Source organism: Crocodylus porosus, unplaced genomic scaffold (assembly GCF_001723895.1).
Source record: "Crocodylus porosus isolate Cpor-Errol unplaced genomic scaffold, CroPor_comp1, whole genome shotgun sequence".
Classification (NCBI taxonomy): Eukaryota; Metazoa; Chordata; order Crocodylia; family Crocodylidae; genus Crocodylus; species Crocodylus porosus.
The window spans coordinates 1,203,036-1,218,314 of record NW_017728953.1 but is presented as its reverse complement, the minus strand read 5'-3'; the positions used below and the strand labels follow the sequence as shown (position 1 = coordinate 1,218,314).

The following is a 15,279-nucleotide window of genomic DNA, read 5'->3' as shown; positions in this document are numbered from 1 at the left end:
AGCTTTCGGGGACTGCGTCACAACTCGGTTTGGATTTCCCTCCAGCCCCCTCCAACCTCCTCTAGAGCCAACATCTGCCTGGTGCCCAGTATGGTCACCCCCAGCCTGCCTGTGTCCTCATTTCGCTTGCAGAAACCCAGGGAGACGTGCTGAGGGCAGCAGGACGGGTGTCATTACCTCTTCTCTGCCATCACGGCCACCGACAGCGAGGCCAAGGCTGTCACCGTCTCCACCTCCTCCGCCTCGTGGTGCTGCGCTTCCAGGAAGGAGCAGCCGACCTTGGAAGCAAAGCGCTGCACGGTGCTCCAGTATTTACCTGCAGGGCGACATGGGGGGGCAGGGTTGGCCTGGGGCTCGTCACCCGCAAACAGGCACCAGGAAGGAGTGAGGGTATCATAGTGGGAGGGGCAGGGGGGTTCAGGGCTGCAATCAGAAGGCCCAGCCTTGGCCATAGCAGTGCCAGGGGCCCGGGGGGAAGGAAGCAGCCAGTTAAGCTTCCTCAGGGAGGAAAGGAGGCACTGACATACCCTCTGGCACGGGCACCCAGCAGACAGGGATGCCCCCATCCAGGGCCTAGCTTATGGCTGATGCCTGGAAGCCCACCCCGCCAGCTCTCCAGGTTGCATGACAGCAAGCCAGCCCCAAGTCACAGCATCAACTGGGGTCTAGGATCAGCCAGAGGAAGGAGCAAGAGGCCCCGCTGCAGCCACCGCTGGTAATTTGCCCCCTTCCCTAAGATCCCGCCTCACTGGCCAGGGACACTTACTCTGGACCTGGATCACCGTTTCCAAGGAGCGCACGGCGTTGGGGTTGGGCTTCTGCCTCAAGCTCTCCTCGGGGAGGGGATCCGGCTGCGGGAGCAAGCACCATCAGGGCCGTCACAGCCACGAACAGGACCCAGCAGATACGTACAACCTGGGCGCATTGCCACGGTGGCTGCAGTATCACTCCCCCCTCCTCACCTCGTTGCCCAGCAGGGCTGAGACGCAGGCCTCTGAGGCGTCGCAGATGGCTGTGAGGTCATGGCCACCTTCCAAGGCGAGGACAACGGCTCCTCCTGCCAGACTCATCAGCTGCTTGGTCATGTAGCCGAAGCCTGGGGCGGTGGGGGGAAGTCAAAGGGCAGCCCATCAGCCCCCAGTGCGGCTCTGGGCCTATCTGGGGGCTGACCAAACACCAGGAGCAGGTCGGGGGCCAGTTTTGGGCATCAAACACCACCCAGCCCTCGGAGCAGGGCTCTGGACTCGGTGTGAGGATGCAGGAGCCTGGCTGAGGCTACAATCGTGGTCAGCATCCCATCCACAGCTCCGAAACTCACCCCCACCCTCAGCTTTCCCAGGCCCTCTGTTCCCACAGCCAGCCCCAGAGTCACAACCCAGTCCCATACTCAGGGTAGCACCCGCCCGGCTCACAGGTGCTAGGCAGCTTGCTGCGAGCCAGCCTAGGTGTTCCCTCTACCTGTCGAAAACTTACACTTGGCAGAGACTTTGTAGCCTCCCAGGGGTGGCGGGTGGCCATCAGCTGCATCGAACCCCGCAGACACCAGCACCACGTCCGGGGAGAACTCATGGGCAATTGGTATCACGACTGTCCTGCAAAGGTTGCGGGAAGACAAGGTGCACCAGGTGAGGTCCATGTGCAGCAGGGAGCTCTCTTCCAGCTCTGACACTGCCTCAGTGGTCCTTTCTGGGCAGCTGACGCACGTCAGCTCATAGTGGGGGGGCGGGCAAGCATCAGCCAGCACCCCCCCAACACAGCCCATGGTAGGGAGGGTGGTGGGGTCTTCCCATGCCTGCAACTGCTCCAGCAGGTGAGAGCACCATGGACTTGTGTGTACTCTGAGAAACATTTGGTTGCAATGACAAGGTGACTTTGTTTCCCCTCAAAAAGAACCAGGAAAAAAATCACAGTCGGGGTCAACCTACAATCAGGACAACACGGTGCAAATGTATGGAGCAGGCGACACTGCAGCAACCAGCCAGCTGTGGGAGGTTACCCCCCACCCCGAGCCATCGACCAGGAAACAGCCCCTGTGGCTGGCAAGAAACTAGAGGGCTGAATTGGAGTCACAAATGTGGGCATTTCATGAAAGGAAAGAGGGTTTTGAATGTGCTTGGCGTTTCTACAGTGGCTTGTGGGTTTGCTAGCTGGGAAAGACTCAGGACCCTGGAAACATCTTTGCACACAGCTAGACATTGGCATTTAAAATACTGAAAAGATAACGAAAGGTTTTGTTTGTCCCAGACTATCTAAGAGGACTCTTATACATATATATTTTTATTCAGCTATTTTTAGTGCATTTAACCTTCTGGGCCCTTTCTTTGGTTATTGGATTCTCTTGCGGGTCAATGATTTCACTGGTAGATACCGACCTGAACTGGGGAAAGGGTTTGTTTCCCTAAAACCCCACCTGAAAACATGGTGTCATCTCATAAGCAAGGCTGACTTACAGTCAGGACAAGACAGTAAGGACTGAGCCTCGCTTGTCAACACTAGTTCACTGCCGGTCGTTTGAGCTGGTGGGATGCAGATGGCGTGAGAGCTGGAATGAAGGTTTGCAGGGAGGTTGGGGGGAGAACGGGAGTTGCTTCCAGAAAGGCAGTGCAGATGGAAGTAAAGAGAAGATAAATGGACAGGGAAGGGGTGGGAGAGAAGGAGGAGCTGGGATAGCTGGAGTTACTTGCCAATGATGGGTGCTTCTGGGGTAATGAGGGCTGGAAGGGTACAGAGCTGTCCAAAGCGTGGAGAGACTCTCTGGGTAGGGGCACTGGATATACATCCCAAAGCACCACAGCTCAAAGCCTGCCCCTCACTGGCAGATTTAGATGGGTATAAGAAACACTGCATGGAGAGTACAGACAGACAGACACTGCCAGCAGACAAATGGACTTGGCTGAAGTCCCTTACCAAGTCCACCCCCATCCTGGCATCCTCCCAGTCTGTACATGGACTAGGAGAAAGGTACTCTCCAGCAGCCCCCAACTTCACAGGAGCCAGTGAGGCCTGTTGGGTCTCGGCACATGGGTTTGTAGGTTTGAAGAGCAAGCTACCTGCCCCACTTGGACAGGCAGCCGCTGCTGGCAGTGACACCAGTGGAGCCAGATGTGCCTTAGGGTCTGGGAACCCTGTCCTACCTGGCCTTGAACAAACCAGCACAGGACCTGGGAAAGCCCATGGCCTCTCTGCTGCTGCACGAGAAGCCTTGGCTGCAGATCTGTCCACCTTTCCCAGTACCCCCAGTTTCCCAGAAGCCAAAAAGGGGGTGCAAGGGAAAGGGAAGAGGCTAGAGCTTCTTGGGGTAGGAAAGAGCAGTGCAGCCCAGGGAGAGAAGTGCCTGTGGCTTGGGTGGTCTCCAGCCCCAAAGGCTCCTGCAAGCTCACAGCAGCAGGAGAAAGGTCTCTGGAAGGATGAGACACAGCCAGGCAGAGAGGTGGGGCTGATGCCGGGATGCCTGCCCCACCCCAGGGGCCTACCTGAAAGCTGCCAAGTACTCCGGGTCTCCCATGGGGGGGTCGAGGCCACCAGTCCAGGCCACATTGACATTAAAGCCCTCGCCAAGGCCAGAGCCAACCTGCAAGAGAGCAAGGAACAGTGCTGGCAGCTCAGACATGGCTTTCATGGCCCAGGTTTCTAACACGGGGGAAGCTCCTAAACTAGCCAGGGAATCCCATAGCTGGCAGCCCGGAGGAGTCCAACTTTCTCTAGACCTTGTGATCTCCCTTCTCGCTGCAACTTCCTAAGTCCCATCTCCTGCTCCTCATCCCCCTCTTCAGCAGACCCCATCCCAGCTCTGCCAGGCTTTGCCTGACCTCTGGTCACTATTGGGCTTGCCTGGCTTAGCCACGCTATTCAGGCAGAAGGCAGGGGAGATTTGCACTTTATAGATTAATCGCAGCAGATCTTTGGGTCAGCCTGTAAGGTGCACACCTACACAGCCTTCTGCCTGGTTCAGGGAGCCGTAGCGTTTCAGGCTAAGGGGACCTGATCTGACATTCACCCTGACATGGCCCAGGCCAGGGGGTCCCCCAGGACCCTACAAAACCGGAGCAGGTCTCCCAGGGAAGAAGTGGCACCCATCTCCACTGAGAATCCCCCACGCAGAGGCTCTTTCCCACCCCCTGCCCTTCCTCAGAGGCACTGGGTTGGGGGCTGCAGCCCAGGCTGAGGATGGCAATAGGGCTGTGCCAAACCCAAAGGTTCCCGGCTAGAGGGTCTTGCTCCTCCACTCACCATCAGATCAATGCCAGATTTGGGGTCAGAAGGGAATTTTACCCTACGGTCAGATTGGCATGGACTCAGTAGGGGGCTGCCCTTCTCTGTAGCAGGGACACAGCCTCTGCCTGTGATATCTTGACTGTGTATTAACAGTCTTTGACATCAGCAGGATGTTGGTGGCTAAGGCCCCCCTGCTTTCCCTGTGGTAGGTTCAGGTGTGATGTCTGGTGCTGTCAGCATTGAAGAAAGAGTTTAGATGATAGATGTGTCTGGATGCTTTGGACAGGGATGATCCTGGCTCAGGCAGGGGCTGGACTAGAGGTGAGCTCTGGAGGTCTCACCCAGTCCCACTGCTCTAGGATTCAATGGTAGGCAGGGAGCGGCTTTTCTCTGACTGCTTTGGCGTCTCCTGTGAGATGTTTCTCATCCTAATCCACATCTGGGCTCTTCGCTCCAGAGCATGGCACGGCCGGCCCCAGGTCTCTGCCATCACCCCAGGGCATCCCAGGCAGCCTGTTTCCAGCCCTGCACTGCCTTGAGGGATGCCACCCATCCTGGCAGGCACAGAGGCTGGGTGTAGGGGACGCTCACCTCATCAGCCGCCCCACTGCCGGGGAAGAAGTTGCCGTCGTCGTGGCGGTGTATGGAGATGTAGAGGATGTCGGGATCCCGGTAGAACACCTGCTGGGTCCCATTGCCGTGGTGAACATCCTGGAAAGAGAGAGATGGGGGTGTTTCAGGACAGCTCCGTGCTTCTGGCCTTGGGGAGAGCCCAGCCGCCTAAAAGTTGGGGAGTTCAGGGCATGGGATGTGTGGTGTTGGTCTACATCCCTGCAGCCTGCTCCCTTTTCCCCCCAGGCCTGCCTTGAACCCCTATTGCAAAGCCATCGGAGTTGGGACAGAGTGTGCAAATAGTGCATGCCTCTCCACTCTACAGCCTGGTGGACCCAAGTAGGACACTGCTGCAGGGAAGATCTGCAATGCTGCAGCCCTGCAATGGTGCATCCTGGTAACCATGGAGGAAGAGATGGTAGGGACCCACACGGGACACGGCTCCGGTCCCAGGAGAGGGCCAAGCTGAGGGGGCTGGAAGGAGCGGGGGCAATTACCCAGTCCACGATGAGGATCTTGCTGAGTTTCCCCTTCTGCTGAAGCTGTCTGGCCGCGATGGCCACTGAGTTGAAGAAGCAGAAGCCCCTGGAGAGCGACAAGAGCAGAAGTCAGCCCATGCACGGGCCCTGTCTGCAGACACCCCTGCCCTCCCCCTGGCTGAGGGTCTCCCTCCCCCCTTCTCTGCTGCACAGGGCTCAAACCTTCCCTCTGCACAGATGGCCCCAGCCCAGGAAGGGGCCGGAGCTGGTGGCTTGAGCTCACGGAGCCTCTCGGCTGTACCACCAGCTGCCAGGACTCCTAGGATTGTACCCAGCAGCTCACATCTTGGCCCAGGGCAAGGCTTTGGGTAGTGACCCAGGGAACAGCGTGGGAAGGGAGCAGGGAGCAATTTGGAGGCCTTACATGGCTGTGGAGGGGTCCGCATGGTGTCCAGGGGGTCTCACCACGGCAAAACCATTCTGGGGCAAGACAAACACAAAGTGAACATGACTGCTCTGGTCCTGGGCTCCTCCCCATCTGCCTCCCCAGTGCCAACCAGTCCTGCCTGAGAAGGGAGGGAGGCGCACCTGACCTGCCCAAGTAGACTGTACCCCACCTCTCCACAACCCCTCACCCCAGTGCAACCCTATTCACCCAACATTTCAGCAGGGGAACAAGACCCCTGTGGTGCAAGAGCTCTCCCCAGACAGGTTCTGGGAGGTCAGAAGTGACAGCGCATCTCCGGTTCCTCTGGGACAGAGGGGGTCCCAGGCTGGCACCCTGAAGGGAACACGCTGCCCTTCTGTCCCTGGGGATTTGGGGTAAAACCTGCCTCCAGCCTCCGTGGTGACACCCAGTCAGCGCCAGGCACCTTCTGCAGCTGTGTGGTGGTGAAGATGACTTCACGGTCTCCTTCAGGGCTACCACTGCAGCCAGCTGCTGAGACCCATGGTCTCCTTGATCCTCCCTGAACCACCCTCAGCTGCCTGGGGAATGACCTGGGACCCTCACCCCAAACAGCCTTGGTAAGGCCCATCCACTTCCAGACCCCTTCCTACCTTCAGCTCCCTCATGGCCACCTTAAAGGCTAGCTCCGTGACGCTGCCCGCGGCCCAGCGGGCAGCATTGGATGAATGTAGCTCGTTCCAGATTGTGTCACTGTCCACCTGGAGGCAAGGGCAAGAGTGAGAGCGCCACTGGGGCCGGGACATAACCTAGTGTCCTCTCTCCCGAGGCATATGGCAGCTCCAAGCTGGCTATCCAGTTCAGTGGCTCTCTACATTTTATAGGCTTCAGGCACCCCCAGAGAGATGGGGGAGAGCCCTCAGGAAATGCCAGCTCTTGGATTTTGCTTGCTTTTGTGCTAAGAGAAAAATTATAGAGCAGTTTATCTGCTGCAATGAACTCAGAAAGACCACACCGCTGGATTTCAACTAAAAATCTCTGGGTTTATCTGGAGAATCACATTTGCAAACCCAGGAGGTGCCTTGAGGTCTGATCTGGCTGTAGGTGAGAAAACAGCCGCACACTGGGCCAAAGCATAAAACAGTGTCAAGGACAGGGGGGAGAAGATGTGCAGAAAGAGAAGGAAGTGTGGTCAAGAAAAGTCTGCTAGCCCGGGCGTATTTATGTATACAAGGCTTTAACAAAATACCCAGTAGGGAAAACTCAATTATGCAAATAGCCTGGCAAGAGCAGTAGTAGCTGCCATCATAATAATCATAAAAAATTCAGGTTGGAAGAGACCTCAGGAGGTCACATTGAGTCCAACCCCCTGTTCAAAGCAGGGCCAGCCCCAACTACATCATCCCAGCCAAGGCTTTGTCTACCCGGGTCTTAAAAACCTTCAAGAATAGAGATGCTACCACCTCCCTGGGGAGCCTGTTCCAGTGCTTTACTACCTTCCTCATGACAAAGTTTTTCCTAATATCCAACCTAAACATCCCTTGCTGCAACTGCAACCCATCACTCTTTGTTCTGTCACCTGCCCCCACTGAGAACAGTCCAGCTCCGTCCTCTTTCAACCCTCCTGCAAGGACTTGAAGGCTGGTATTCAACCCCGCCTTGGTCTTTTCAGCAGACTAAATCAGCCCAGTTCCCTCAGCCTCTCTTCACAAGTCACGTGCCCCAGCCCCAAAACCAATTTCCATTGCCCTCCGTTCTGGAGTGGGGGGCCTAAAACTGGACGCAGGCCTCCAGAAGTGGCATCTCTAGTGCTCCAACAGAGGGGAAGAATCACTTCTCTCGATCTGCTGGCACTGCTCCTACCAGTGCAGCCCAGGACGCCGTTAGCCTTCTTGGCAACAAGGGCACGCTGTTGGCTCATATCCAGCTCCTTGTCCCCTCTAACCCCCAGGTCCTGTTCTGCAGAGCTCCTGTCCAGCCAGTTGGCCCCCAGCCTGTCCCGGTACACGGGGACTGCATCTCAAATGAATATAAGCAAGTGACAAAAGGCATAAAAGTCCAGGAAGAAAGGGTCATTGGATTATTTGGCCTGCAAGACCCTGAACTGTCTGATCTACAGGAAAGGGAGCAAGACTTGTTTGCAAGGTACCTAGTGCCTTCCTTAGGCCCCTGTTACACATTACGTCTATCGCACAATTCACCAGTGAATGATGCAATAAATGTATGCCTGCCACACATGCAAAGTCATTATCACACAATTCACCGGTGAATCGCCTAATAAATTTAGACGGGTAAAGTCGTCATCTCACAATCAAAATGGCTCTCCGGCCACAAAAAGAGCCAACCTGCTCCAATGCAAGTGCTTGTTGTACATGTGGAACAACTCTAGAGCTGGTTTTCTATCCAGCTTTCATTTGTGTGAGAGCGTACGTTAGCTGCTAAACAAGCCTACGCTAGCCACGTGGAAACTCTTTAGAGCGTTTTCTCTCCTGACAACCTGCTGGTTCCCCAATCCAAGATTTTGCGGTGCTGGGGAGACCCTCTCTCTGCAGAGGCCTAATGTACAGAGGAGAGGCCAGGCGGCTGGGAGAAACCAGCCAAGTCAAGGGCACATGGAAGGGACCAAGCCACATCCCATGAGAGCTGGGCAGGTCCCTCTGTTCCCAGTCAGCCCTGTGCTGCTACCCAAGCTGCTGGCCCTTCCACTGCAGCATAGCACATCTGGACCCTGGGGGGGTTTGAGCAGGGGCTCTTTGAACACAGCCCTCCCTGCACCTGGGGCTGGAAAAAGCACCCAAGAAAATGCATTTTACCTTCTTGCTTTTATGTTACTGTTTAACCCAACATCTTGGTTTGATCAGCTTCATGTCCCAGGCTGAGCAAGGCCAGAAACCTCCACGTCTCTTCTGATCAAGTCCATGTGTGTGGCTCAAAGCACCCCCCTGCCCATGGACAGGGGCAGCTTCGCTCCCCGGCTCTGCCCTCCAGGGGTGAGGGAAGTGGGGTGGGAAAGACCGGAGGCGAATGGGATGGAGGAGAGTTGGCGCCCGGCAGCGAGGGCAAGGGGAGGAGAAGAGCCAGAGCAGGCAGTAGGAAGGCGTGGAGAAGTGAGCCCCTTCCTGAAAGAGAAAGAGAGAGCAAGAGAGAGAAAGAGAGAGAAAGCAGGGAGAGAGACAGAGGAGCAGGGAGAGGAGAATGCAGTGAACGGAGAGAAACCAGCTGCAAGTAGAAGTGCCAGGCATGGGTGCGGGCAAGGGGCACCCTGCTTTTCCCACCAACTCCACGCCCACCTGGTTGGCACAGTGGTCTAAGGTCGTTACCTGCAGCCCAGGCTCTACTTCCAAGGGCCGTGCATGTCCCCGGGGTCTGTGGAGCGGGCAGTGGGGACAGGCCATGCTTCGGGGGGCGGGGAATGCTGAGGATGTTCCCAGTGTTTAGGGCACTCTGGAGGGGTGGGCAGCCCTGCCTGAGGTGCTGTGAGCAGAGGACAGTCTCCCCAGACCTCCAGGGGTGACCCTGAACTCTCCCACCCCTGCCGCAGTGGCCTGGGTGCCTGACTGGGACCAGGCGCTGGCTCGCTCAGTGACCACTCACCAGCAGGCCAAGGACTCAGGGAGCTCCCCATGGCTCCAACCCCCTCCTCTTCTGGGGAGAAGGGGCTTCCTCTCCACCATGCCCAGCCCACAAGGCTCCCCACTGCTGAACAAGCACTTACCCCTACCCCGCCACAGGGCAGCATGACGAACATCCTCTGAGACAGGATCCCTGCAGGGGAGAGTGGGCGTCAGACCCCAGGGCAGGAGGTACAAGGGGTTGAGAAGGGCGCACGGACAGGGTGGGCCTGAGGGGCAGGGTATGAGCAGCGCTGTCCCCCCCGAGGGCACATGCTCTTGTGATCCTGAGGGGAAGGAGTCAGGGCATGGGGGCAGCAGGGGATGATGGGAGGGGGGGGAACAACAGAGATGTGGGGAGGCTGGGGGCTGAGCTAACCCCATGGCCTTCCTAAAACAGAAAAACATGCGAGAGGCCAAGACTGCCCTAGTTGCTGCTGTGTGCAGTGACTCTGAAACCTAAGGGTGGGGAGCTAGACAGCTACATCAATTCTCTCTCTGCTTGAGCCAGGCCCATCAAATGCTGTCACAAGGAGAACCAGCCCCGCCGTGCTCTGGCAGCTCGGAGCTGCTGCCCTCAGCCCCTCTAGCCAGGACCAAGCTGGCTTCCAGCCCTCAAGAAGCCTGGCTCCCTCGTGGCTAGGCACAAACAGGGCACGGTCTGATCGGGCCCCGGGCGTCAGCACTGCCTGGGGCACATCGTGGGCTGGGTTTGGTGAGGAGAAGCAGAGAGAACAGGTAGAAACTGCCCAGCCCCTGGGGCAGAGACTTGGGGAGATGGCTCTCAGCCCCTCACCCTGGTGCTAGGCAGGGAGCAGGAGGGTGGCAGCCCAGGTCCTACCTGCCAGCTTGCCGTTGTCCAGTTTCAGGCGGTTGAGGGGGTTGGTGCCGTAGAGGAAGACATGGCGCTCGTTGTGCACCGACTGCAGCTCCTCAAGCGTCGCCTTGCGGCCCCGCAAGCACTACCAACAAGGTGGGCATGTGACTTGGCAGCTACAGAGCTGCGGGTGCTGCTGGGCACCTCCAAGGACTGCCACAGCCACCCACATCCTCCCCAGCCACAAGGCCAAACTGGCTTGAGGCTGAATGGGTGCCCCTTTTGTGGGAGCACAGGCCTCACCCACTGAGGCTAAGCTGGCACGGGTGTGATTCAGGCCTTGTCTGTGCCTGGGGGCCTGGGGAAGGGGGCAGAACTGCCTGCTCCAAAATGAGCATCATGGAGGGGTCTGGCCCCTGCTCAAGGCCCCCAGTCTCTGCTGCCTTGGATGTTTGAGGCAGAGGGGAAAGCAGGGCTGGAGCTCCCAGGAGAGGGCACCCAGCAGAGCAGCCCAGCGCATCATAACTCGCACTTCAACCTCTGCCTGGGGTGAGATCTGCTCCCCCCAGGGACACACAGGGACCCCAGCCCCACCATGCTGCCCAACTCTAACCCCCGCACCCCCAACACACCTCACACTGGCTGCGCAGTCCCCTCTCCTGCAGGCGGGACCAGATGCTCTGGATTCGTCCCGCATGCTCCGGGTGGTTGCTGTTGTCCCCGCAGGAGCACTGGTGCTTGAGCATCACCGAGTCATACACGAGCCCTGCGGCAGACAGCGGAGTGAGACGGCAGGGTCCCGGGGGTTCCCCCTGCCCACCAGTGCCCCAGATCTCAGCCAGGCACTCAGGACGAGGTGCAGGGCACAGTTTGACTTAGATTCATAGAGTTGGAAGGGACCTCAGTGGGCTATCTAGTCCAAACCCCTAATCCTGGCAGGCAAGAAAAAGGAGTCACCGGCCCTGGGATTGGTGGCTTCACACAGGACAGCTGGTGGCTGGGATGTGCCCAAGGGACAGCCCCCCAGGACTGCCTCTGGAGAGGTGATGAGGCACTGGCCACCTCCAAAGACGCCAATCCAGCTCCCTGCAGCCAGGAGTGCAGTTTGGGCTGGGTAAATGGGGCAGAGATGAGCAGGGCCTGGCTGCTTCCTAGTGTGCAACTGGGATGGTGGGGCTTAAGGGAATGAGATCTGGACTTCTGGGTTCTCCGCTCTGAACCTCTTTGCCTGCAGGCCCCCCTGGAGACCTGGGTGCCAGCAACCAGGGGGCATTACCTGTTGTGAAGTGCGGCTTGGCTGGCGGCTCCTGCACTGGCAGAGCCAGCGCCTTGGCGGGCGTCTCCTGGGTGGACAGGGAGATGGTGGCCGTGGCAGGAGAAGACTGAGCCCTGGACAGGGGCCGGTGCCCTCCATGGATGCTCGGTGCCACCAGAGTGTCGGCTGGGAGCTGGCGTTTGAGGAGTTGCTGCTGCATGCGCTGGTAGGGCTCCCAGATGTAGGGCTGCTGGAGAGGGTGGAAGTGAGCATGACGTGGGGTGTGACCCATGTCCCCAAACAAGCAGGCATGCAGAGCACCCTCTGGGCACTGCTACCCCCGAGAACAGGAGGCTAAGGGATGGCTTGCTCTGGTCTTGGCCACGTCACGTGGTGTCTGCTACCCACTGGTGGCTCGTCCCACCATTAAAGGCCCTTAGCACCCATCCCTGCGAGGTCCCAGGGCACTGTAGATCCCCCACTGCAGTTTTCTGATCATCCATGGTCCTAACAGACCAGCACAGACCCCTGGGGCAACCCACAGCGTGGTGGGAAGTGCTCTGCCTTGGAAAGGGGAATGAGTTCCCAGTGCCACGGTGCCTCGCACGCAGCAGCTGCTCACAGCACAACTTTTGCTGAGCACCAGGTCACGGAGCCAGGCCCCTGGAAGGCAGGGGACACCGTAGCCCCATTTCTGCTGGTTTGGAGACCACACAGTCCCTACCCCCTTGGGCTGCAGCACCAGGCACCCCAGCTCTGTTCCCAGCACCCTTGATTCCCTTCAGCCCCAAGGCACCTGCTGCAGAACCAGCTCCTCCTGAGGCTGCATTGGCTTCTGGGTCCTCTCGGGCTCCTTCACGCTGGCCCCCGGCCGGGCTGACTCCAGCCGCCCCCTGGCCTGGTCGCTGCGCCCGCCCCCTCCTTCTGGGTACCCCACCTCTGCCTCCATGTCCTCAGAGGAGGGGATCTGCCGTAAACGGGGCTTCTCGCTGGACTTGGTCATGCGCTGCAGGGGACAGGCCAGGGCTGAGAGGGGCTGGGGGGCTCAGGGCTGGGGCTTGAGGAGGGCTCAGGGGGCTCTGTGAGTGGGTAGGGTCCTCAAATGATGGGGGGGGCCAGGGAAGGGGCAATGGAGGAGCTGCTCTAGTTGGGGCTGGTCCTGCTTTGAGCAGGGGGTTGGACTAGATGTGACCTCCAAGGTACCTTCCAACCCTGTTCTCTGATGCTATGATTCTTCTGGATCCTTTTGGAGGTGGAGGGTCTAGAGCAGGGCACAGGATTCAAGATACAGATGCCCCATGGCTTTATAAAGGGGCATCATGATACTTTTCAGTTGTGTTCACAATTCCTTTAATGATCAGGGCAGGGAGCATCACACATGGGGTGTGGGCACCACGCAGCTAGCTGGATGCCACCACTGCTGACATGTGCTCGCTATCAGGAGTCTAAGGGAGTGGCATGGCCAATGGCTCATCACTGCCATACAGCATCTAGCCTGGTAATCGGGCCTCACTGCCTCCAGTGCCCGGAGGGTCCCTGGGGGTCACGTCTCTCCTTGCCCGCCCAGCTCTTACCTTGCCCAAGGCCGTCTGCTGCTTGAGCCGCTCCAGGAACTGGGCATGGTGCTGCTGGTACGCCAGCTGTTGCTGGATGGCTTTGGGGTTCTGGGGCAAGGGCTCGGAGCGGGTCCGCCCCAGGGGCTTGTGGTGCCCGGACAGCGGAAGGCGCTCGGCAGAGATCAGCGAGGGGGCGAAGGAGAAGGGCACTGGTCCCAGGCCCGGCACTACGGTGAGAGACACGGGGGTCAGTCACCAGCAGCTGCACCCAGGGCTGCTGTTCTACTGACCCCACCATCTCCAGCTTGCTGCTAGACACATCTGGCTCTCAAGATCTCCCTCGAGCAAGGGCTCTCGAGCTAGGGCAGGGTGAAGCGCAGTTCTCAAGGGGATGGGTGGATGGGGGAGCCCCATGGTGCCCCAGAGAAGCAGAGGGGTCTTGTGGTCCCAACAGGAAGGAGTCAGGACATGGGGGCATGACAGGATGATGGGGGAGGCGGGGAGCAACGGAGATGGGAGGAGGCTGGGAGCTGAGGTAACCCCACGGCCTTCCTAAAACAGGAAGGCACGCAAGAAGCTCCTTCTGTTTCTCAGAGCCAGTGGGAGCCCAGCGTCAGTCACAGCCACCTCGAGGATGCTCTAGTTCACCCTGCAGCCAGGCAGGCTGCCAGCTAGCCAGAACATGGCTCTCCAGTGGTGTATTATGCCCCAGCCCCAGCCCACTGACAGGGTAACTGAGGGTGAAGTTACACATTACACTTAGACCACATTAAGGGCACTTCAAATACCAGCATCCACATACTAAAGCTTGTTAACCCCTGTGAAGTCCCCTCCGAGCATCTCAAAGTGACGTCATTTGAGGGGAGGGTTAACTCTGGGCCATGCTACCTTGCTCAAGTTAGGGCAACTTCAGTCTGATCCATGGAGATGAAATGACCAAACTGCAGTCCTCCAACATCCCGGGATGCAATGCTCCCCCCTCCACCTCCACCCCAGCACACCCTCACTTTAACAGCGCTTAACGTGCCACGGATTGAGGACGGTTTAAGTGGAACTTCACCCTTGTGAGACTCGAGCCTGAGTGACAGAGCCTCCCCAGCCAGCTCTCAGCTGCACCCAGAGCCAGGCTGTGCAAAGCCTGGCACCCACCCCGCCTCCAAGCAGGGCTCAAGCCATCCTCCCTGCAGCTGGGGGATGGGGCGATGGCTACGTACCCGCCACCAGTGGAGTGTGGGTGACTGAGGGCTCGAGGATAATGACACGTGGGGACAGGGTCCCCCCAGGCTCGTGCTGCTCCAAGCTGGCGGGGATGAACATGGGCGGGTGCGTGCCAGCGAGGACAGGCCCATTCAGCACCGGCACCCGTCCATGGGTCAGGCTGGAGAGCATGTGGCGGTCTGCCTCTCCCTGTGGAGACAACGGTGGGGTCAGTGGCTTGGGGGAGGGAGGGAGCAAAGCAGTTGGCTGAAGCCAAGGGACTCCAGGGAGGGGATATCCTTGCCCTGCTGGCACCCAGGACCCTGTGCCCTGGCTACCTACCCTGGCACTGGTGGTAGCGGGCAGTCCCAGTGTGATGGTTGGTAGCGTGGCTGTGCTCTGCTGGGCAAACTGGGCCAGTGAGCTCTCCTGCATCATCAGGCGCTGGGCCAGTGGTGTCTGCAGCAAATGCAATGTATTAGTCTCCAGCTCTGGCCACCCAGATGTGGGGAAAGCAACAGGAGGTGGCAGCCAGGGCTCCAGAGGCTGGGCCTGCAGACAGAGGGGCAGCAGGGACACTGTGGCATGGGGTTCACCCCCAGTCAAGGCATCTGGGCATCCTGGGTGATGGTGAGACAGCCCCACCAGCTAGGAGGCTGCAGTGGGGTAGAACATGCTCTCTAACAGGGTAGGAGGAAGGGTCCAGAAGGGCCCAGGCATCAAGGGGGTGGGTACAGCCACCAGCCACAGGACAGCAGGGACACAGGGCACATGAGCAGCTCTGCGCATTCAAGGAGCTGGGATTTCTGCACATGGATCCCCCACCTGCCCCATGCCACGGATCTGGTCCAGACTCAGGGCGGCAACCCTGGGGGTGCAGGGGAGGCCTGAGGCTGAGTGTAGGAGGACCAGCCAGGTCCTTACCTCATGCACCAAGCCAGGCCCCGCGGGCAGGGCCCCATGCTCCGCCGGGAGGCTGTCGTTGGGGGAGCTGCAGCCGGACACCGGGGTGCTGCTGCTGCTGGGGGACGAGTCTGCAGAGGAAGGGGCAGTAGTCAGGAGTGCCCAGGCTCCCACCCTCCATCTCAGGGCTCCCCCAGCCCGCCTGCCCCTGCCAGTCCCTGGCCCCCC

The 15,279-nt window shown here is 58.9% G+C and overlaps 1 protein-coding gene across 4 annotated transcripts in view; it reads right to left on the bottom strand.

The window, feature by feature from the left end:
• HDAC7 (histone deacetylase 7) overlaps positions 1 to 15,279 on the bottom strand; it is a 128,739-nt gene that overhangs the window by 3,124 nt on the left and 110,336 nt on the right. For 3 of the 4 annotated variants that reach the window (XM_019556449.1, XM_019556451.1, XM_019556452.1), the window contains exons 7-24: positions 15,073 to 15,182; positions 14,491 to 14,607; positions 14,166 to 14,358; positions 12,970 to 13,178; positions 12,192 to 12,401; positions 11,417 to 11,645; positions 10,773 to 10,906; positions 10,165 to 10,285; positions 9,428 to 9,477; positions 6,366 to 6,473; positions 5,731 to 5,786; positions 5,325 to 5,412; positions 4,807 to 4,926; positions 3,474 to 3,571; positions 1,474 to 1,592; positions 963 to 1,096; positions 767 to 851; positions 178 to 316 (exon numbers count right to left, since the gene is read on the bottom strand). In XM_019556449.1, the coding sequence (XP_019411994.1) occupies positions 178 to 316; positions 767 to 851; positions 963 to 1,096; positions 1,474 to 1,592; positions 3,474 to 3,571; positions 4,807 to 4,926; positions 5,325 to 5,412; positions 5,731 to 5,786; positions 6,366 to 6,473; positions 9,428 to 9,477; positions 10,165 to 10,285; positions 10,773 to 10,906; positions 11,417 to 11,645; positions 12,192 to 12,401; positions 12,970 to 13,178; positions 14,166 to 14,358; positions 14,491 to 14,607; positions 15,073 to 15,182 (2,320 nt within the window). The remainder of the gene's footprint in view (positions 1 to 177; positions 317 to 766; positions 852 to 962; positions 1,097 to 1,473; positions 1,593 to 3,473; positions 3,572 to 4,806; positions 4,927 to 5,324; positions 5,413 to 5,730; positions 5,787 to 6,365; positions 6,474 to 9,427; positions 9,478 to 10,164; positions 10,286 to 10,772; positions 10,907 to 11,416; positions 11,646 to 12,191; positions 12,402 to 12,969; positions 13,179 to 14,165; positions 14,359 to 14,490; positions 14,608 to 15,072; positions 15,183 to 15,279) is intronic. The other variant, XM_019556450.1, reaches the window with a different exon arrangement.